This window comes from Ptychodera flava, chromosome 19, assembly GCF_041260155.1.
Source record: "Ptychodera flava strain L36383 chromosome 19, AS_Pfla_20210202, whole genome shotgun sequence".
Lineage (NCBI taxonomy): Eukaryota > Metazoa > Hemichordata > Enteropneusta > Ptychoderidae > Ptychodera > Ptychodera flava.
In genome coordinates this window covers 13,177,086-13,201,772 of record NC_091946.1, presented here as the reverse complement: position 1 = coordinate 13,201,772, position 24,687 = coordinate 13,177,086, and the positions used below count along the sequence as shown (strand labels likewise).

The 24,687-nt window shown below is 38.5% G+C and overlaps 2 protein-coding genes across 2 annotated transcripts in view; one reads left to right on the top strand and one right to left on the bottom strand.

Moving 5' to 3' along the window:
• The window catches only part of LOC139118622 (uncharacterized symporter sll1374-like), a 44,543-nt gene that overhangs the window by 4,782 nt on the left and 15,074 nt on the right, over window positions 1-24,687 (bottom strand). The window contains exons 5-6 of the mRNA XM_070682036.1: window positions 8,623-8,773; window positions 6,227-7,146 (exon numbers count right to left, since the gene is read on the bottom strand). Coding sequence (XP_070538137.1) covers window positions 6,482-7,146; window positions 8,623-8,773 — 816 coding nt within the window. The 3' untranslated portion in view covers window positions 6,227-6,481. The remainder of the gene's footprint in view (window positions 1-6,226; window positions 7,147-8,622; window positions 8,774-24,687) is intronic.
• Window positions 14,593-24,058, top strand: LOC139118625 (uncharacterized). Its single transcript, XM_070682039.1, has 5 exons — window positions 14,593-14,632; window positions 15,686-15,753; window positions 19,975-20,075; window positions 20,587-20,678; window positions 21,474-24,058. Exons 3-5 carry the CDS (start codon window positions 20,000-20,002, stop codon window positions 21,780-21,782), a joined length of 477 nt encoding a protein of 158 aa, XP_070538140.1. The 5' UTR covers window positions 14,593-14,632; window positions 15,686-15,753; window positions 19,975-19,999; the 3' UTR covers window positions 21,783-24,058.

Below are 24,687 nucleotides of genomic sequence, written 5' to 3'. Positions count from 1 at the left end.
TGCATTGGTATGTTTGTTTAAGTCAAAAACATGTGATTTTGAATTTTTTCACTTAAAAGAGTATAAGTAAGAATTGGCAGCACCCCTAAGTGATCTGTTAACGGCACTAGACAGCTGCATATACAGGGGGAAAAACCGTGTTTTGGATTTTTGAAATTCGCTTTTGTTTCTGCACAGTGAGCCTTCGAAGTGTGAACTGTCGGATTTTCGCATAAATTATCGGCTTTTGTTCACGTTTGTCAAGTTATCGTCACTTCAGGGGGTTTATCAAAATCTAAGACAAGACGGTTTTTCAGGTCTATTCATGAAGTGTTAGCATGCGAAAAATCGGGGAAATCCGCCCACGCGTCGCCGACTTACACTCATTTGAAGGTGCGCATACATAGCAAAAATCGGAACTGAGAAAATCGACGATTTGTGTAAACGTCCCATTTTTCACACAAAATCGCCGAAAAAGTCGGATTTTTGTGCGTTTCAAAAAAAAATCATTCGATCTGGGTCTAGGTTAAATATTGGGCATCAGGTTAGAGAATTTCTGACAAGTCCTAAACATTAGTTCGCCTAAAAATGATGAAAATTGTGCGTAGAAACGTGAGGCTGGTCAGCGTAAGCGGTGGGTACTATTTACACGATAAACACTAGAAAGATAATTCAGGGCATAATCTGTTTGTCAAATACGTATCTAGCTTATAATTATATTAACTGTACACTGTTTGGTAACGGTTAGAGTCTGGTTACAAGACGAGAAAAGTTTAAAAAATCATACAGCCGGAATGGTTTACAGGTCTGCGTTCTGCCGACGACGCGCGCTTGCTCTCTCGCAAGCGCTCGACTTCCGGTCTCACAGCCCGTAATTTATGCACGTACCAAGTGTGAAATGGTTGCCCAGTTCATTTTAGTGCCGATTTTTGTGCCTATAGTACAAGACGTCACTTGCTTGCTTGCTTGCTTTCGAAGATGAGACGACCAACTTCTCGATGCTCTAAAAAATTCTGTAGTTGAGAAGTTCAAGGAATGCGGGAAAGTCGCACTTGTTTTTGTGGTTTTCACACGTGATCTGCTGCAGTCCTTTTGCTACCATAAAAAATGACCGGGTTTTCGTGCGCTATTTCGCTTTCCACTGTGACGTACTATTATGGCCTCGGGTATGAAACCAAAATCAACTTCAGTTACACGTAAAAGCGATTCTTCATGACTTAAAATAAACGACTGAGGCGATACTCGACAGATTCACTCATTGTAAAATTGAAACGGCGACATATCGCGACACCCAGCGACACTCTCTTGACCACAGATAGAAATTGACCGGCAACGATCGTGAAGCGACGTTTCGCGTACGTTGCTGTGCTCTAGACCGACATAACAGTGTCGGATTGACAAATTGGACAAACCATGCTTCCTACATCCATGGACAAACTAAGTCCAAGATATGGGCTGCTGTTATAGAACCATATTTTCCAGTGAAGATTAAATAGATTCTCTTTGGACGGCAGTGTAATCTATAGCCCGGCGTACGATGCTATGTGTTCCGCTACAGCTAATCGCCCCGCTCACCACAGCCCTGCAAAGACCCGTACGCGTACGTAGGGTCGGTGACTTCAAATCCATTTTGGGACTTGACGTAAAAAGCCAAATTACTGTCGAAATTCAGCGTTCTTGGGCCCAAGTCGTATCCCTGCCTACCTCAGCTACTAGATCGCTTCTAGCCCTGCGTACGATGCTGTGTGTTCCGCTACAGCTAATAGTGTGGTGAGCGGGGCTATTAGCTGTAGCGGAACACACAGCATCGTACGCAGGGCTAGATCGCTTCCAAAAATGCCAGTCTTTTATTCACTTTTCGTAAATAACCGTCGATGTCGGCAACTCTCTCGCTAGCCCTGCGTACGATGCTGTGTGTTAGCTGTAGCGGCCAACACACAACATCGCGTCCATCAGCTTTCCATTTTGCTTCTTCGGCCCCCGTTTGCGTTTTCTACACTGCTTATACTGCTGGCAGTCATCAGCCATAGGTTGGATAGCGTCTCTTATGAAGACGTGCGCGCATGCGCAACATGGTGCGTAAAAATTTACATAATCTCCTCAAGGTATAACGATAAAGCTGACAGTAATCCGGACCGTTAAAACAAAAAGAAAATAATAACTCGCGCAGTGGTTAGAAGGCCGTGTTTTCACTAAAATTTAAGACATTTCCAGTACAATGTTACCTCACAGTTTTCTCTAATAAAAAGATCATATTTCAGGGGTTCAGAATATGAAATAATCACAAAATCGCTAAATTTACAAAGGAACCTGAGTCACTACCTTAAATGCCTTTTGGTTACCGTGTTACCAGTATTAGTCTTGTCAAGTTCACGAACTATAGGGTTGAGCAGTGTGGTTTTGTATTTGACGTTCAATTGAAATGGCCCACTGCTGAAGCACACCCGATTCCGGTGCCCCTGTATCATAGTGTGGTGCTCATGTATTCCCTGATTCGTATATTCATTCTATCATCAAAAACTGTACAATTGCAAAGTCACTGGTCTATAAAACATAAAATTGAGATCACTTCATTAGGCTGATTTGCATTACTGACCGCAGACTGATGGATAGGTTGTTGATATGGTGGACAAATTGGGAATTGAGTGTACAGAGACCAAAATTATAAAATTAGTACTGGAGGTAAGAGCACAAATTTAGATTTTTTAACTATACTGTGCCTTGGGAGAGAGTTGTGAAAAAGAACTGTGTTAATATACTTTGAATGATTCAGAATTTCTGACTTTCATGAAAAAAAGACAATTAGGAAAGTTAGAAACAAACTTTGCAAGATTTCAATTTTAAAAGTCTTTGATCCATATTAACTCATGGACTTCTGTGAAAGTTGCTGAAAAAAATATGGCACAGCCGAAGAACAGGAATTTTCATCCTCATGACTGTCATGACATGCCTTTTGTGAAAATCAATCAACCCCCTAGGGTACTGTTAAATTGTAATGTGGCTTTGTATGACCACAGTACTCTTCAGTAATGCTATATAGAACAATATGATAAGGGATGGACCATTAGACCTTGGGAGGGGGGTGGTCACAATGAAATTGTGAAAAATTTTTTTTACTATTGTAAATTTCTGAATTTTTTTTTTCAAATTGAGATTAGCTGTGCAAATTTTTTTTTTTTGAGTAAATTTTCAGATTTATAATTTTTTTTTAGTTCATCGCTGTCTGAAGATAAAGAGGGCAAAGATGTGGTGCAAGCACCACAAGCGGCCACGCAAGCGGTCAGGGGGGGGGGAGGTCAGGAGAGGGGTGTTTCCCCTGCTGCTGTTGGAGCTTTTGAAAAATAGAGATTAAAATGGTGTTATTTGGTGGCACTTGGGGAGTATTTTTGCAGGGGGTGGTCAGGAGGGGTGTCCCCCTCCTGCTGTTGGAGCTTTTGAAAAATAGAGATTAAAATGGTGTTATTTGGTGGCACTTGGGGAGTATTTTTGCGGGGGAGGTCAGGAGGGGGGTGTCCCCCCTCCTGCTGTTGGAGCTTTTGAAAATAGAGATAAAAATGGTGTTATTTGGTGGCACTTTGGGAGCATTTTTTTCGGATTACACATCTTCCCCTGAAACATGGTCTTCTTGCTCCTCAGTAGCTTCCTATAGTTTTGAAAATTGACTATTTTGGTTTCCTGGCTTCCCTTTCTACTGCGTGGTGAAATGCCTACATTCACCCCACCAAACATTATGCATATCTCATGATTTACAATTGATTTTGACAAGCTGAGAAGCTAAAATAAGCTAAATAATATAGTTAAATTTGCATATTTGTGTTTTTAGAGCAATTGTTGCCCTTTTTTGATCAAAACATCTATTTCTCTGTAGCAGCATGTCCAAATTGATTGGATGTGTATAGATGTGTTGAAATTTCAACATTTGTCTTTTTAGGGCAATTTATGCCATTCATGGTCAAAACATCTGTATTCTCTGAAAGGGCTTGTCCAATTTCTTTGAAATTTGCTACACAAAAACGATTATTCATGCAGATTTATTCAGTATTTGCTATCGAGAAACTTTCAAAGTTCAACCCTTTTGTGTGTTTTTGTGTTGGGATTTGTTGGATAGATGGCATTCTACGTAGTGTATTGTTGAATGTTAAAACATGTGTTGCTGTTGTTTTTTGAGGCTGTTTTTTGAGAAAATGCCTTTTTAAAAGCAAAATAATACATAATGACTTGATATGTTGTTTTATCATTATTGACGTGTTTCTACTTGTTCACCCATTCTTGCATTCATCATTGCAATAAAATGCTGTGAAAAAAATGAAACTGATGTGGCCTGCATCTGTTTACCTTGATCTTAAAAGGCAAATACAACTTTCTGTCTTGACAACCATACCATAGTTTCAATGTTTTACCTAGTGCACCTGCTTGGTTTGTACGCAGGAAACAAGTAGAAAACAGGCTCTATAATTTCATAATTTTCAAATGATCAGAATACAAAAGTCCTGAAAGATAAGATAATCACAACTTCCAGTATAAGGGATGCAGTCACTCTAAATGTATAAATTAAAATTAAAAATGTGCCTGGAGGATGTACTAAACAAGTCATCATTGATGACACAGTCCCCACTTGTTATAATGGGTACTTTGATTACATGTCCTCAGAGAGGATAGAGTCCTCTTCATTAATTAGGTCTGTGATAAAATACTTTGATACAGATGGCGCTCAATGGCCAAGAATGAGTTCCATGGTGATGAAAACATAAAACCAATGTAGGCCACCATCCTAAAGTTCATAAAATGAGTCAACTAGGAATTAATCAACAGGATGTTGCAAAACATTTTTGCATACAATTCTAACACTTAACAGATTATCACTGGTACCATATTTCATAAAGTTTGATGCAGTATTTACAACACTATGAGCTCAACATCTGTATCACATTGCATCACATTTGACGTTGTATTAATTTGTGGCTATATCACCCTAATTAGGAAAGTTCATTACTTATGCAATTACAAATTAATTAAAATGACACTGATAAATGTTAAAGCATTGTGAGCTTAACATCAGTTAACGTCTGTATAAAGTTTCATGAATTTGATGCAGTACATATTTCTTGACATATCAGCCTACTTACGAAACTTCAATAATTGACATGTTACTGCTACATGACGTGAAACAAATTGACGAGCATATGTATGAAATAGGTCAATGTCAACTTTGAATGATACTGGTGGAAATATGTCTGAGTTATGGCTCTGTACATGAAAACATCGTAATAAAATGGCTGCCTAGCGACCATATTGGATCGTATCACATGAAAAATCGACGTACATATGTATGACATAGGTCAATGTCCTTGTACCAACTTTGAATAAAATCGGTTGAGATATGCCTGAGTTATGCCTCTGTATATGAAAAACTCGTAACAAAATGGCCACACAGCAGCCATATTGGATCGTATCACAAAACAAATTGACGTGCATATCTATGACATTGGTCAATGTCCTTGTACCAACTTTGAATAAAATTGGTTGAAACATGTCTGAGTTATGGCTCTGTACATGAAAAAATCGTAATAAAATGGCCGCCTGGCGGCCATATTGGATTGTATCACAAAAAAAATTGACGTGCATATCTATGACACTGGTCAATGTCCTTGTACCAACTTTGAATAAATTGGTTGAAACATGTCTGAGTTATGGCTCTGTACATGAAAAAATCGTAATAAAATGGCCGCCTGGCGGCCATATTGGATCGTATCCAAAAACAAATCGACGTGCATCTGTATGACATATGAAGTAATCCTTGTACCAAGTTTGAATGAAATCGCTTCTTGCATCTCTGAGATATCTGTGTGAACGGACGGACGGACGCACACACGCACGCACGCACGCACGGACGCACGCACACGGACGCACGCACGGACATGACCAAACCTATAAGTCCCCCCGGACGGTGTCCGTGGGGACTAAAATACAGAAAGTTGCTTTCTGTCAGTAAAATCTAAAAAAAATTCAAAATTTTAAAGACTTTTGCAGATTTTTTTTTTACGCCTTTGTCTTCTTATTTATTTTATTTTTTATTTTGCAAAGTAGTTTGAAGATTTTTTTTTCCCTAACTTTCTGCTCTGAAAATTTTTTTTTCTGTTTTTGACCACCCCCCTCCCAAGATCTAATGGTCCGTCCCTAAGACTTTCAGTGTTGGTATTTCCATTATAACCTCATAACATCATAAGACTTTCGCAGACTGTCTTACCTGTGGAACAATGAAGGATGAGCCGTACAAGAACTTTCTAAAAAGGGGTGACAGGTCCTGTTGGGGTATCAGAGCATCTCCAAATATGGCAAGAAAGTTGCTACTGAAGGCAAGATGGAAAACCTGGCAAAAATTCATGGCAACAAACAGGAATGAAATTTTTCTGGATGACAATCTGCTTTGTCAAGGTCCACATGCTCAGATTCATATTTGAAGTGTCATCTGCTTTTTTCAGTTTGTCTGCAGACTGAATTTCTACTTTGTAGTGTGTTTTACGTTCCTGCCCGTGTACCGCAGACATAGTAAGCTCAGCAGAGCAATGCCCACACAGTAAAATTGAAAATTGAGAAAATTCTCCAGGCTGTTTGACACCAGTTCAGCCCACAGCACAGCGCTTGAACCAATAATAGATGCCACCTGGCTGTATCTGACCAATCGTAGCCGTTCCTCATGCTGCTGTGATATTTCCGTGAAACTTGCACACTGAGCCAGTAATACGAATGTGTACATGGCGTCATAGCAACAGAGACTGACAAGGAGATGTATACCAATCAGCCAATGGTCAGGCACGTACTGTTCCCATGGAAACCAGGGCAAAAGGAAGCTTATGACATACAGAGGTGCTCCATAGAGAATTGACAGGCGTCTCTCCTGAAACATCCGCATCTTGGAATTATCTTGAAGATAGCCAAACAGTGGATCATTGACAGCGTTCCATATGAGGTACAGTACCTGAGTCAACTGGAACCATTGCTGGCTGATCTTGTAATGGTTAAGGAACAGTTTGACATAGTAGAATTGAAAGACAGAGTTCATCATTGTGGCGGCTAGAGTTGTCGTACTGTATGCCAGTGCATTCCAGTGTATTTGTGGTCCAAAGCCAGCCATGGTAGGTGCTGGCTTTTGCATGATTATGTTACCTGTACAGAGACAAAAATACTTTGATTTTGAAAAGATATAACAAGAATTTGTCATATAAAGACATTGATAACTGACATTGCATGCCGCATTAAATTATTAGGCACCATCAAGCTGTAGAAGTGGTTTGTTCAATTTTTCAAAAAATATAGTTTTACTTTGGACATTACTTTTTTATGTTGATGGGTACGCAACTAAATTGTTCAGTGCAATTGAAAAATGCTGAAAGAGTGATCAACAAAGCGTTGGCATACACTTTACCTGTTCACACAAACACAACAATAATATAAATATATATATATTATATATATATATATATATATATATATATATATATATATATATATATATATATATATATAAAATAACACAAATTACTTCAAGTACAAAGTATTGAAATCTGTTAATTAAGTTTCATGCATCCCGCAATCTTCAGACAGAAGACTTCTGTCTGAAGATTGCGGGATGCATGAAACTTAAGAAGCAGATTTCGATACTTTGTACTTGAAGTAATTTGTGTTATTCTTTATAATGCTCTGCTTAGCATCGAGCACTGTAATTTCCCACAAGGACATATATATATTATATATATATATATATATATATATATATATATATATATATATATATATATATATATATATATATATATATATTATATATATATATATATATATATATATATAAACCAAGTTTCATCTCTACTATCCCAAGAATTTTCAAATTTCCCGTGAATCCCCCCCCCCCCCAGTATTTGTGAATGCAGCTTGCATGATCACTAGTGCACATATGAACAAACATGGTGATGAACATTTTGTGACATTGATGCCATAGGCAGTGGAAGTGAGATGGAAATGGCTATTCCTCCCCCAAAATGTGTTGTCAACATGATCCACAGCATGTACAAACAACAGACGTACCGCTATGTACCATCATGGACGTACGTACCACAGACCCTAGCTGCAGTACAGTAGCTCGAGGTTTTGCCTGGGTATTTGGGTCGGACGGCAAAACCAGATTTTGCCGTCCGACCCAAATACCCAGGCAAAACTTCGAGCTACTGTACTGCAGCTACACAGGTTCCCAGACACTTCGCACCAAAACAGACCCCTGCTAACACAAAATTACTTTGCTGTTGTCAGATCAATAACGCAACAGATCTGTGATGAGGTGGGATTACAAAGCTCAGCTGTCTCATGAGAGGTGGTGCAGGGACTGTGGGCGAGTCAACTCAGGTTGTTGTCGTGTAGGTCTGCCAATAGCTGTAGTAGAGCTACATCATTGCACGGTCCCTCCACAAAAGGAGGGAGGGACCGTGATCATCGTACATGTGTAGTGCATCTGCATGACCTAGTGTGCCTATCGTTGACGTACAAAGAAAACGTCCAAGGAGGCATTGATAATAGTACACTGAGGGATGCATAACTACAGATCGAGAGACGATTTTCTATTACTGTCGTTTCTGTTGGCATACCTACCTGTTCGACGGCCTGTTGTAGGCAAGTCCCGGGAGGCAAGTGCAGTGTTGGCGTTGCAGTTGCACATCTGCTGATGGACGATGCTGAAGTTAGACTCGGTTTCGGATTCGGTTTCGGATTCAGTTTCGGATTCGGTTTCGGATTCGAGTGACTGAAAGAAATTTTATATTTTCAGCCGATTTCGTTAAAATGTGGAATACTTTATTTTTCACTTGGAATTTATTTTCGTTACTTTCGCTGGACCTTTTTTTCAGCTAAAATAAAATAAAATCAGACTAGACAAAATGAAAATAAGATAACAGTGAAACAATGAAAATATTTTCAGCTGAAATAAATTTCGGTGAAAATAAAATGGACCATAGTACTTCCGTATGCAAAGATAAATACTTGTCATCAAGAACAAGTTTTTAATGGATAACCGGTCGGCATATGTAATATATATTTCACAGCATAAATTGTAGCATGTATTTCATGACATAAATATTTCACACATAACCATAACTTCTAAGCTTACAGTTCAAAAATACTAAACACTTTCGGCAGTAGAGCAAGAAACTATGGTGCATGTGCATGACTACACAAGTCAAAAGTGTCCACCTCAATTATTAGCATTATGCAGTTAGGACTATTTAAAGACATACAGTCACCTGTAATCTAAATATGCCCATATATGGTCCAAGGGGCGTTCCTTGGTATTCAAAATGCCCATGTGAGGGCGCTGTTTTTAAAAAGCGGCCACCCGCTTAAAATCTGTGATTGGTTAGATTTTCTCTTTCCATGGTAACTGTGGCAAAATTGGAACAGGTGACAGTATACCTTTACGCTAACAGAACTACGCACAATTCAAAGAAATGCATTCAATGCAATCTTTATTACACAACATATTAACTGATAGTTTAGTCCGGGAGTTTTGTATAGTACATGTTGATCAACATCAACCAAAAAATCAAAGTAATACAACACATTAGCATTACACCATGTGACACACATTGTGACAAATAAACAAATTAAAGTATAAATGTTTTTGTAAGTGTTGTTTTCCTCCACTTACTTTCAATTTCGAATTAAAGTGCTTTGAAGTTTTCTCTAATTTCTATTTTTTTAACCATTTTATTTTATTTTGTAAATAGATGCACACAATTTATGCCGACAGGTAACCCATTAAAAACTTGTTCTTGACGACAAGTATTTATCTTTGCAACATACCGAAGTACTATGGACCATTTTATTTTCACTGTAAAATAATCGCAATCATACCAATCCATAATCCAATAACACTAGGTCAGAATTCGTAAGACAATAGTTGTAAACATAGACACAAAACAGCACAGAACAGACAGTAATTTATTTCAGCTGAAAATAGATTTTCATTGTTTCACTGTGATATATTTTCACTTTGTCTAGTCTGATTTGATTTGCTTTTAGCTGAAAAAAGGTCCAGGGAAAGTAAAGAAAATAAATTCCAAGTGAAAATAAAGTAATCCACATTTTAACAAAATCGGCTGAAAATATAAAATTTCTTTCAGTCACTCGAATCCGAAACCGAATCCGAAACTGAATCCGAAACCGAATCCGAAACCGAGTCTAACTCAGCATGGGACAGCTGAATGTGGCGCCACCTACGACCACAATTCATATTCTGATATCTGTTACGCGTAACCAGCACTCTTGTCCAGTTGTCGTAACAACAACTGCGATAATCGGTTTGTGTTTTTTTGTGCGACAGATTAAGTTGCCATGGATTGAAAATCGGTTAGACGAAATGAATTTTCTGCAAAACTCAAACGTTTTACGGGTAAGGGTCGATGGGAGAAAGACAGTGCCGGACAATAAGATTTGACACTCTACCCACAGCCGCTCGTTAGCTGGGTGACGGTCTGCTAAAATAAATCGATCGATTTTCGGCTCGAGCTATCGATACTGTACTCGATCTGTCAGCCACTGCTTAATGCTTAGTTGCAGTGGCGGGCAGATTGAGTATGGGATCGATAGATCGAGCCGAAAATCGATCAATCTAAGAGACTATCCAGCTAACGAGCGCCCATGACTCTACCGTGCTGTGTGATTGATTCAACCACAGTCCCTTGGTGGGCTATTCAGCTCTGGGACTATTTGCCCCATAGACGAGTGTTCAGAAGCGAGAAGGTTGTTTCTCGCTTCTGTACACTCGTCTATGGGGCGAATAGTCCCAGAGCTGAATAGCCCACCAAGGGACTGTGATTCAACACAGTGTAAAAAGATGGCAATAAAAGTCTAATTAGCTTGAGTTAAACAGGGCTGTTCATTTATTTTATTAAAAGTCGTGTCAATGAGCTTCCCTAAACTCCCTCTTTTGGTCCCATCCACTATTGCCACTTCAAATTTTATGAACTTTCTATCGGTTTTTCGATGAATTTTTGAAGCACATCATGACCGTAGCTTTTTGCCAAGTTTACTCAGTGTATTGCATCTTTATAATGACGTCAGTACCATTTTTTTCGGTAAAAGAGGAATGCGTTTTCCACTGTTAAACTTTTCGAGTTTTTTTTCCTTATTGTTATGTTTGTAAAATACAATTTCTTCTACTTTTAATTTGTAAATTTTTATCTTGCAGTGATACACTGAACTCCTCTTCTGTAGCTTACTTCCCAGTTATCCGTTGGGTGACTGCCTCTTTGGAACCACAAGTCAGATGAGTGAACTCTAAATCGTATGTACTTGTGATCGATTACTGGCATGTTAACAAAAATATGCAAATTCCTCAAGCTTTCAGACACAGTTTGAAAAGAGAGTCAATGGTTTAAGGTAGAATGCTTCAAGGGTATATTTGGACTCTCATTTCAACAAATCTTTTCGGACAGTAAGCTTATCCGCTTCTGGGGTCACGGTTCATTTTGAAGCTCTTGCAGTAAGTAAAGTTTCACCGTCTTGTGAAAATCAAAACATTATTTTTTATCATAGAGTTAACACAGGTAGGGAGCTCCAAAGCTGCAAATGTCGGTAAGCTTAAATACTGTAAAATTCGGTTCTGCTGATATGAGTGACCCGGATTTCTATTCTTGATTTCAAAACCGAATGTTAAAGTTTTTCATGAACTAAACCCAGCTTTTCTCAAGAATGACAATATCAAAAATTGAAAATGATCATAGCAAAAATTTTTACAAAAACATATTATACATTCGAGTAGTTTCCTTTAATTAACCATTCTGTGCGACAACATCGAAGTTCATGGTACTTGCACATGCATAGATATATAGTAATACATTGTAATATACAGTCCGGGTCAGCTCCAAAATTGGAGACTCATTATGATAATGTATTCCGGCATTCAGCCAATCATCGACCAGATTACATCATTAATAAAGTACAGGTCACGCTGGGTCACAAATTACCCACCAAGTGTGATCGGCAGTTTTGGGCCGCTTATTAAGCCCCTGTCTTATCGACGATTTCGACAGTCAACATAATCCATGTTCTCTGCAGAAGGTCATGTCCAACAAGGAGTCCGATTAGTGAACAAATATTCGAAATATTGACGATTCATTTCTACCCCAAGTTTATCGATTTCGCTCAAGTACCGAGAATCATTTTGTGGATGTTCGTCATCTCTATTAGAAATACTGTTATAAAGGTTATTTGTGTAGGTACGCGTATAACATTTTGCAAGAAAGAAGAGCAATGTCAGAGCTTTAAAACGATACCTGTTTTGTAGTTGTCAAACGCAGACTAAAAATGGTACGCGATTTTGAAAATGTGTTGACAGAGTGGCCACACAACTGTTCCCCATACGGTAGAATTTGTATCGCTGCCATCTCCGACACAAATGGGGTATTCTGAACGATCTGTGTAGGTACACGATTTATATTTCGCAGGACTTCAAGCCAGAGTCTAGGAATCACAGCGATATATGGGGTTTGGTTGTCTTAGCCAGAATAAAACTGGTACGCGATTTTGAAATTGTGTTTAGACAGAGTGGCCACACAACTGTTCGACATTATGACAGAATACGGCGCGGGAGTTCGACACAGTATGGCGTACGTAACGAAGGACGCATGTGGAGGTTGCCAGGAAATACAATTTTTACTGATGGCGCGCTGGCCGCTGATTGGCTAATGAGAGGGGGAAAATATTATGGTATAGCGCTCCAATTTTGGAGCTGACCCGGACTGATATGGAAGTACGAAAGCCGCTGAGGGCCATCGTACTTCCTACTTCAATATTTCAACGCGACTTCTCACTTCAAAATTTCATTTCTATATTTAGAAACTCCTACACATTTCTCACTTCAAAATTTCGTGCGACTTCTCACTTCAAAATTTCACTTCAAATTTAGACACTCCTACACATTTCTCACTTCAAATGTTCATGTAATAAGAACTTTTCTTTTCAAAGTTTCGCTTCTAAAATTAGACATTCCAACAAATTTCTCACTACAAATTGTTAACGACCAACAATTCCTGTAACCAGATGGTGGCAGTCAGAACACATGGTCGAGACGGCTGAGATCGTGTATGTTTCGCGATTTAGCAGGTAAGATTTCCATTGATTTTATCATAAGTCAGTTGATGTGTGCAATAATGCAGCTGCCGTGAACCTAATACCGAGGTACGATTGAAAACGTTTGAACACACGACCGATGAAATAAGATGATCAACGAACTGATCAAGGATGGTGATTCCTCCATAATTAATACATTCCCCCACTATTTATGAGCGAATGTGTGGATAGGCAATATTGACACTCACAGAAATCTCTCATACATCAATTGTGTAAATACTTCTTCGATTTCTGCAGATTTCCTCAACAGAGTCGACAGGCATTTACTCGAACGAGCTCTTATATTGTTAGAAATTGTAGTGCTGTAACTTAGGCCTTCTGTTTGAAGACTATTTACAACCGAGATATTTTACCTGTAAAAGGTAACATAAAAGCATCAAAAACATCACAAATGAGTTTTAGTTTAGGTATTTTGTAATAAATGACACTAAAACGTTCATACATCTAACAACAAAATCAAGTTTCTGAATTTATAGGCTCTGGTACGTTTTCTCACTTCAACTTTGTAGATTTAGGCTTTGGCACGTATTTCTCGCCTACACTACAGTATTATTTTTTTCTCACGTCAAAGTTTTGCGAGGACTTCTATTCCAAAAAATGTCCGACTTCTCACTTCAAAATGTCCCTACGACTTCTCGCTTCAAAAAAATTCCGACTTCTCACTTCAAAATTTCGCTACGACTTCTCACTTCAAAATTTCGCTACGACTTCTCTCTTCCAAAAATTTCGCGAGGACTTCTCACTTCAAAATTTCGCTACGACTTCTCACTTCAAAATTTCGCTACGACTTCTCTCTTCCAAAAATTTCGCGAGGACTTCTCACTTCAAAATTTCGCTACGACTTCTCACTTCAAAATTTCACTACGACTTCTCACTTCAAAATTTCGCGAGGACTTCTCACTTCAAAATTTCGCTACGACTTCTCACTTCAAAATTTCGCTACGACTTCTCTCTTCCAAAAATTTCGCGAGGACTTCTCACTTCAAAATTTCGCTACGACTTCTCACTTCAAATTTCACTACGACTTCTCACTTCAAAATTTCGCGAGGACTTCTCACTTCAAAATTTCACTACGACTTCTCACTTCAAAATTTCACTACGACTTCTCACTTCAAAATTTCGCGAGGACTTCTCACTTCAAAATTTCACTACGACTTCTCACTTCAAAATTTCACTACGACTTCTCACTTCAAAATTTCGCGAGGACTTCTCACTTCAAAATTTCACTACGACTTCTCACTTCAAAATTTCGCTACGACTTCTCACTTCAAAATTTCACTACGACTTCTCACTTCAAAATTTCACTACGACTTCTCACTTCAAAAATTTTCCGACTTCTCACTTCAAAATTGTGTTTCTAAATTTAGACCTATCTACGCATTTCCCACTTCAAAATTTAGCCATCCCATAATTTCTTTCACCACATGACACAGAGACAAGATGGTCGCCAACGCCAACTGTAGAATTACAGCAGGTACGTTAAACAACGTATAATCGATATTCAGTGATCTTGACTCAGGGATAGCAATACAGGGTTGTATGCATAGGGTTGTGTTTTTCATTGTGAGATTTGATGATGAGAGTGTTTGAGAGTCGCTACAGCCGCACACCACAAACACGAGTCCTGCATGCAACATGAATGAATGTACACGTGGTAGTTGTCAACCGACTGTGTCCCAAACCACACAACAATATTGTAGCCAATATAGCTGTTGCCATGCATGCAGAGCTTGATAGAGTGAGTGGTTTGAAACCAACTAAGTTCAATGTCGATATAAAGCGAGTCACTCATGTGAAAGTTACGGAAACAGCGAGAGACATCTCATGGTTAGGGAAGCGTCAAATTACAGCTGTTTAGCATCAGCGGTGGACGATTTCATCACCGCAACTCCCATGACAAGGGCAAGGCTGTTTTTTTCTCAAATTTCTATCCGCTTCAGCTACTTCGGCAAATGTGCATGCTTTAATTGAAGAGGGGTCAAGACTCTTCACACCAAAGCCGTTGACACTGGAGTATAATATATGTTAATGTACGTCGGATTGGCTGTTAACCTCCTCTGATATTAGATGAATCTACCCACCCTTCCAAAATATTATACAGTACTGCTACTCATTCTTTTCCATGGCCGAACAGGGCCAGGATTCAATGAGTTGGTTAATATGTAGGGAAGGGGCAAAGGTTGCACATACGATACCATCATTCAGGGGTGATGGTTTGTGGGTTTGAATTCTCATCAAATAAACTTACATGTATTGTAATGGCAAATTACATAATCATTTTGTGACTGCAGCTGTAAGCACACCCTAGTTTAATGCCCAGCCATATGCACCAGTCATCATTGCCATATTCCATCACTGTACAATGTTGAGTTTCATTGATGATATAGGTATATGCATCAGTGATACCAGTCAAGCTTTTCGTGGAAGCTCTAGGCTGTCTATTGGAAAGATTTGAGTGGCTATAGCTCTCAGTGAAACCAATATAGATCTCTATAATTTTGTTTTTTTTCTTGTCAATTCTTCACAGCTTTTGGTAGCCCTGTTTCAGACAAGGAGAGGAGAAGAGCTTTTCCATGTCTTTCCACAGGAACAGGTCAGTAAATATGACATCATCTGTGCTCTCCCTGGCCCTTTCGAAATGTTAGTAAATTTACGAATTGGGTTCAAAAAATATTAGTAAGCACAAATTATGTTATTCCGAACCCACCAACTTTCAACAAGCACTTCTGGTACTCAATAGGTGATTTTAAAGGGATAGAAATGATGAATGATTTCATTATAGACAAAAGAAAATGAAAAAATCCCTTTTAGTTTTTTTGACAATGAACACTCATATTTTGATACGCATTTTCAAAAAATTTATTAAATAACACAGTACATCATGGGTCATGAATGCTTGTAACATTGAAATTTCTCCCTTTTTCTCAATAAAGTGTGTAATTTTGGTCAACGGCCAATGAATGTTATTCAATTACTCTATCTTTATTACACAACATAACATGTTCAAGTATATTGTGACACAAATCATAACTCCCTTTGTGTGTGTAGTCAGTGGTTGATGATTTCAGTGTTATACATTTTCTTCCCCTTCTCTTTCTTTCTGAGCCAATGTCATTATTGTGAACAAGGCTAATAAATAAATAAATAAATAGACGCGGGTATATTAATTTATGAAGCGGTCATAAACATTATCAAATATTATCAGTGTTTGCACAAGTTTTAGATGCTAGAAAATCTGTCCCCTGTTTTTCATATTTGGAAAGCTCTGTTACTTTGAAAGTATGCACGTCATCCATAGACCACGTACTAGGTGGTGCATCTCTAGCTGCAGTCATTATGCCATGTTCATCTCTAAAATTCTTTTTAAACAACCATTGATCAGAACATTTGACAGTCTGTGGTTTCGCACAAATTTTGTCTCATCTCAATCAAATTTAAGTACGCAAACTGAGACTGGTGATCCTGCTAATGTTTTCTTAGAGACAGTTACACTTTAAAACGCTGCAGATGATCGTCATTTATTTTTTTGTCTGGATAAACTTTTTGGTCATGGGACTGTGCACAGCATTTTCTCTGGATCATAGAAAACTATCAGCATTCATAACATTTGCTGAGACAGTTTCTTGTAAATATTTTGAAGGAAACCTATTAAATTGGCACGCTGACTGAAAAATTCAATTTTCAGATCGTCAAATGACAAATCTATGACATCTAAGATTTCCGGCTCGCTTCCACCTCCATGCACACTTTGCAGTACATGTTCAACCATGTGCGGTCCGGACTGCAGTTCTGCTGTAGTTCGACTGTCTTTCAGGCTGACTGTTCTTGATCTCTTCTAGCTCGGCGGTTTCATTGTTTCGTATTTTTTTCATATCAGTTGCCGTTTTTATGCCCAACTTTCTTTCCCAACTGGATACTATCAATCCAAAGTATTTGTAACTGCCCGCTTCCCTCGATCCGCTTCAACAGTCCATTCGGAAAGTTGACAGCATGTGAGTGTTTGGGTGTCTCGAAACTACCGTAATGGGGTGGTAATGTATGACACACCACTATGAGATTACAAGACCTGGGATCTTGAAACCTTTTCGCGCATGCTCATGTTATCACAGGTCAAAGTCCAAAGCCAGCTATCACCATGTGTCGATGCGCCGATGATAGGGGCAGCGTAGGTTTTGAAAGACGAGATATGACAGTATTTCCCCGGAATTCACAATCTTGACCGAAAATCAGGCTTCAAAAATAACAAAATCGTTCGTAAATGGCCGATCGGGCATTCATTTTTTTTCGTAAATTTTCATTTTTGTTCGTAATTTACGAAAGTTACGAGCGACAGCGAGAGCACAGATCATCTGTGATGAATAAGCTTATTTTTCTTCCTCCAGTGAATATTCCTCTATTAATTCCTCTAAAATAACTTTCCTGTTTCTAAGTATTGTCTTTTTTGTTCACCATGTGAGGTTCTGTAGAATGTAATGCTGTCTTATTGTATGTGTTTTCCCTATACATTAAAAAATTGAAAATGTTGTATAATTAGGTGCTGGACAGCGTGCGAAATTAACGTCGGTCCGACGGTCCGAGACCGACAGATTTCTCGTCGGGCCGAAAGTTTTTAGCAACATGTCGGTCCTTATGACCGACTGGAATTTGGAATAGATGATGAAAATTTCTCCGTCAAGACCTGTAACAGATGCAGATAATGACTAACTTTGAATTATATGATTGAGACTTGAATGTCATGCACCTATCAACAATGTTTTCCACCGTGGGAGTGCGGGGCAACAGGGGATATTGATCGCACTTCGTGTCCTGGTAGTGGGGAATTCGATCTATGGTACGCCAGACGGGGAAGGGGTGACAATGTCGCAACATAGTAATTTCTTGTCTTTCGACGTTTTACATTTACGGAGTCTAATCTCTCCGATCGAGGCGCATAGCACAGTGCAGCTGATTACATTCAGATCAGTATGAATTACGTCCGTGCATGCATATTCTAGCAATGGAATGGATTTATTTTAGTGCAACAATGCGATACAATAACCCTGGAAATTTTAGCATATCTGTGTCATATGATAACAACACCCAGTATCACTTCACTAATTTCACATTTTAAGTGTTCGGAATTTACAATTACACAAATGTACATAATACAGCCCTTCATTTTATCAAACTGACTCCGTTTTCTTTCCTTTGATTTTCAATTGACGCGTTCAAAACATAAACTGTTCATAGAAGAGTTTAAGACAAAAACCTACTAAGAGTACAGTGCTGTTGTCTAAACATATTTGGTTTTGAACATGGAGGTATTTTTTTACCTCCATGGTTTTGAACTACGCCCAATACAAGGATAAGATGTTACACGACAGCCCAATAGTGCTACCTGCAGTCGACAGTCAAGTTCACGTTTCGCTACGTTTGTTTCTGGACCGCTAGAACATCTTGCTTGCTCGTTGGTCTTCAACCAAAGTTCACAAGACTGACTGTTAGCACGATATATCGACGTGATAACAAGTGTACATTTTATAAAATAGAGCGGCCTTATCATAACAGTTTTGTCGAGTTGCACGATCCGTCGTGTTTACTCTCTGAGGCCGAGAGTAGGGCTTCAAATTGTTTCGATGTATACCGTTTTACGACAGGCATGCAAAACTCACCGTCATCCTTACTTGGCTGTACGCCTAAATATCGCAAAAAATTACGTCTTTTAAGATTTTACGGTATCATTAACTGATCGTGTCGCGATCGTTTTCAGCAGTATAGAGTGTCTGTCAAACTTTTCAGAATCTTTTTCAAAGCCGATGAGACGCAGCAACCGCTCAGTCAAAACTTTTCAATCAGAAAATATGCATTCATTTCCGCGAGTGGCAACGTGTGCCATTCATGTCGTCTGCAATTTCTATAATCGAGAAAAAAGTTACGATACTTGTCCTTTTAATTAAAAGTATAACTTCACCTGTTTCTTCATAAATGCAACAGAGGCCACAGTTAAGCACATTTATTTTTTGAAAAATTTTGAAAGTAAGCCATACGTCATATCAAAATACATACCAAGTATTTTCTTCCTTCTTATTTAAAAAAAGACGTTGTGATCAATGTTTGCATATAAATTATTCACACACTCCCCTTACTCATGGCCGTTTTCAGGGTACCAGGGTATTCACTCACTCCTCTACCACTCATGTTGGCTAATTTCAACAGTGATTTTCAGCTCGCCAACCATTTTCAAATCACAATATCACATGCCCTGGTGTAGTGTACAATTTTACACAGCCATGTAGAGAACATCATCTCCCATAGAATGTCATGAGAGACAAACTGTCTCGCTTTCATCACCTACACGTAGTCAGTGCATGAGCCTGTATTCCCCGGCCCCTTGGTGTTTGACATCACTTTATGGTCCGAAAGTGGGGGATTTGACATGGCTAGAAAAAAGTCAAATTCTCCTGTTAGTCCCATAGTCCCCCCCCCCCCCCCCCCCCCCGGTGGTGGAAAACATTGATAAATGTGCGCGCATGACAGTGAGGAAGATGAGGGCTGTGATCTTTTTTCAGATTCCAGATCATGTAGCTGAATGATGCATTAACTTACACTATTCTGCAATCTATGTGAACAATAGTCCTTTTGTATCGATAAAAGGACATGAAAAATTAAATATTACAACATTCAAAAGCATAGTATTAGTCGAGAGAGTGTTGACTTAAATGGTCGTTAACAACTGCCATTATTGAGGACCGGCAGTTTTCTGTAAGGACCTGAAGCTTTGGCTTGGTGCAGGTCCTTATGACCTGAAGCTATTTTCTCTTAATTTCGCACACTGGTGCTGGATAAAGAAACTGTTTCTCTGATGACCGATGAAAGCTTGAAGGCTATGGGATTGAAAGCTGGAGAAATTGCAAGGTTAAAAGTTGGAGTGGCAAAAGGTAAGTAAATTCTCTGTGATATTTGTCTCAGGTTGTTCTGTATATATGTTAGCAGCGTGTTATGCCATGCATTCCTACAATTTCTGGTCAAAATCAAAATGTTTTCTGAGTGTCACGAGCTATGTTTTGTCAACATATTGGTTTTGTTCACCAGCTGTATAATTTCTTGTTTGCGTCCCGCACGGTTGATTGATGTTCAGTATCTAGCCAATCAACATAGGTCAAATTTGAATGCAAGCCTTGACTTGAATTCATTGGTAAACAAAAGCACAAAGGTTATTTGATGCACATTGTTGTTACATGCAGAATATTGCATTTCATTGTTACAGGGAGTTGAACAAGTCATTGAAATTCATTACAGAACAAAGACACAGATAAAACACAGACAAAAGTTCCAGCTAATATCTTATAAATCCTGTCATTGTAATGCCTTTTGGCAATTTTTAGTTGAAACATCCTCTAACTGTATATCAGACCATGATTCTGTTCTTTTTTGGTTCTCCTGCCTCAGATGAAAAGAAAAAGAAGGTCGTTGATTTGATTGAGCAAATACGGCTGAAAAATGTGAAGAAAGGAAATGCTCGGAAGTTCAAAGGTCAAAGGGTATGTCCTGATTTTCATACTTGCCAACCAAAGTGTTTACTTCTAAAAAGCAAGGAAAATTTGTATATTTAAATCTATAAGCCCAATACTTTTAGCAAATCAACTGTCTACATGAGATCTAGCTAACATTCATAATGTTTGAACATTGATCAATGAAAACATACAAATCTAATAACAGGACTTGGGCTGATATGTATCATTACACTATCCCACACAGTACCATAGAGATGTATTTCTATTGTTGTTGAAAACTCAGTTAAGTCCTTCTGCTGATGTGCAACGTGCTCAGAAGATTATATCTGATAGGTTGATTGTCACTATTCATAGCAACTGAACTTAGGGATTCAGCCACCCAATTGGATAACAGCTTCCAGGGCGCTGCACATCAGCAGAAGGACTTAACTGAGTTTTCAACAACAACAGAAAGACATCTCCATGGTACTGTGTGGGATAGTGTAAATTAATGTGCTAACATTCTTGTAACATCTGTTCCCAACTGTCATAGCAATACCAACTTTCAGTTTTCTAATTAATCATCCCAATCAACATATTAGATAGATGAACTGGCATAGGAGACATTGAAAAACTGACTGAAATATAACATGACCAGTCATCCAGCAATAATCAATTAAAGTGGCATATATTATTCAAACTCTATGTGACAAACCCCCTCGCACCTACTCCAATTTTTCATATATTTCTCAATTTTCATGACAGATGTCCTTTAACCTGCTATCTTGCTGTTGAAAGTGTCATAGACTGATTTTTACATTATATCCTTTTTATTTCAAACAGGTCACTCTCCCAGTGGCAAAGAAACAACATTGTAAGGTTAACATTGGATGGTTACATTCTGAAAATGGTCAAACTTTCAAGCAAGTAAGGTTGCAAGATGGTGGAGGGACTAGAATTTTGGACTTCCCTTCAAGTGATCTGGTAACTGTTGACAGCATCAAACAGAGAAGTCTCAAGGTCTTTGCCAAAGGTATCGCAAAGTTTCTGTCGGCAGACTCTGTGATTGCTAGTGTTGGTAACTTTAATCGGGAAGAAATTGATGACTTCAAAACCATTGATGGGAAACGTGTGATTTTACTGAATATTTGAAATCACATGGACTGTATGCCAGTAAGATTAAATTATACTTACTGACACAGCCTAATCTGTCTCTGCTAGACAACAGGAAAGATACCTCAATGACTGAATCTGATGAAAGGGTTGAGCAAACCAAAAAAGTCACTGAAGCATCTGCTACATGTACATTGTCAGATATGCCATCCATAGTACACCTGCTATGGGGTCCGATATGCCATCCATACCAGAAGGTGGACCATCTACACCTGCTATGAGGTCCGATATGCCATCCATACTGGAAGGTGGACCATCTACACCTGCTATGAGGTCCAATGTGCCATCCATACCAGAAGGTGGACGATCTACACCTGCTATGAGGTCCAATGTGCCATCCATACCAGAAGGTGGACTATCTACACCTGCTATGAGGTTCGATATGCCATCCATACCGGAAGATGGACCATCAACACCAAATATCTCACTCCCTACCTCATGTAGTACACCTAACACACAGACCAATCCAATGCTACATGAACTTGATGAAATTGAAGTAAAACAAGATTCTGTCTGTCAAGATGATGAAAACTCAGCGGTGAAAACCCTAGCGGTGCACACAGAAGGTCAACTGCCAGAGTTTCAGTATAGTAAGATTGACATTTCATATTTCATGGAGAAGGAATCAAGTTATTCAGAGGTGGTGACAAAGTTTTCTACAATGAGCAGATCTGAATGTCATCAATATACGTCAATGTTCGACCCTGATATTAGTGAATGCAACCTTCATGACATTGACCCTGTACAGCATGGGTTAAAATTCAGGCCATTTCAAAGCAGGGCAAACAATATTTAGATTATACCTACGACAATGATGAAGTAAAGTTCACTTTTCCATCTGCAAATGGTGAAGAAAATACCAAAATCATTCTGCATGGTCCAGGAGAAAATCTATGGATATGATGGTAATCAGTTGATACTTGGTGTAGTGGCATCATGCCATGGACAAACTGGCACTGTCTACACATGGAAAAAAGATGGCAATATCCTGCTGCAGGGTTGTGATCAATGCTGTTATGCTGCTGTATGAAAAAATGTAGAATAATGTATGCCGGATTTGTGTCCATCTTTTGCTTTTAGACTGTGCGTGGGAAACACTCAATAAGTGATAATGCACTTGGTCTTTGCAAGGGTTCATAATCCAAACAAATGCTTACGTTGGAAGTCACTACAGCATTGTTGCAGGATGCTGACATCAGCTTCAAAGACTCTGCTGAAAGTGTTGGGAAACCCCAAAATTTGTATATTTCAGGTAATTTTCTCAGTTTGTGACCTTAAATGACCTACACCAACCCAGGATATGTTGTGAGACAGTTTTGAAGGCTGTGAGCATAATTTTGTCATATTTGGTATCAATTTGTAGAAAAATTTGATCCAGAAAACAAAGCTTAGGTGATTTTTTTCATTTTGAACCAATTTTTGCAACTTTTCTATGTAAGACATACAAGAACTGATGAGAAATTTGGATCCAGGATAATTCCAGATGTTGTAATCACCGCCCACAGTGGAAGGCATTTCACTATCTGTTACTACCTTAAGTGCTGTTTACATTAGAATGATAACACTCATCAATTATTGAAGTTTCGTAATTAGGCTGATATGTCAAGAAATACTTCATCAAATTTCATGAAACTTTGTACAGATTTTTAGCTCACATTGCTTTAACAGTGAAAAAAGACATTTATCAGTGTCATTTTAATTAATCTGTAATTGCATATGTAATGAACTATCCTAATTAGAGTGATATTTCCACAAATACAGTGTCAAATTTGATGAAACTTGATACAGATGTTGATCTCATAGTGTTGTAAATACTGCATCAAACTTTATGAAATATGGTACTGGTGATAATCTTTTAGTGTAAGGATAGTATGCAAAAATGTTGTGCAACATCCTGTCATTAATTCCTAGTTGACTCATTAAATGACCTTTTGGCCTAGATTGGTTTATGTTTTCATCACCATGGAACTCATTCTTGGCCATTGAGCGCCATGTGTATCAAAGTATTTTTATCACAGACCTAATTAATGAAGAGGACCTTATCCTCTCTGAGGACTTGTAATCAAAATACCCATTAACAAGTGGGGACTGTGTCATCAACGATGACTTGTTAAGGCTGGTTTTTGAGAAAAAAGAACTGAAAATGCCTTTTTAAAAGCAAAATAATATATGACTTGATATGTTGTTTTATCATTATTGACGTGCTTCTACTTGTTCACCCATTCTTGCATGCATCATTGCAATAAAATGCTGTGAAAAAATGAACCTGATGTGGCCTGCATCTGTTCACCTTGATCTTAAGGTAATATGCACCTCGAAAGTGAAAAACTTAAACTTTTGCTCAAACTTTCCTCAGTGAAACTTTCAACCATTCTCTTACCAAAGCAAGAATAAAAATCAGGGGTCACCGTGCAAACTTTGGTACTAGAGAGACAAACAACTTGTGATTTCTCGGTATTTGAAATCCAAAATGGCCGCCATCCCTGTGTTAACTCTATAAGAACAAATAAAATTTTCGATTTTCGAAAAAACTAAGACGCTGAAAACTTTTCTTTCGCCAAGAGCTTCAAAATGAGCCCCCACAAGAGGTAGGTCAGAAGAAAATTGATAAAATTTGAAGGCCTGAATTTCTGTCCCTGAGGTGCGTTCTACCTTAAAAGGCAAATATAACTTTCTGTCTTGACAACCATACCATAGTTTCAATATTTTACCTTGTGTACCTGCTTGGTTTGTATGCAGGAAACAAGTAGAAAACAGGCTCTATAATTTTATAATTTTTAAGTGATCAGAATACAAAATTCCTGAAAAGATAAGATGATCACAACTTCCAGTATAAGGGATACAGTCACTCTAAATGTATACAATAAAATTAAAAATGTGCCTG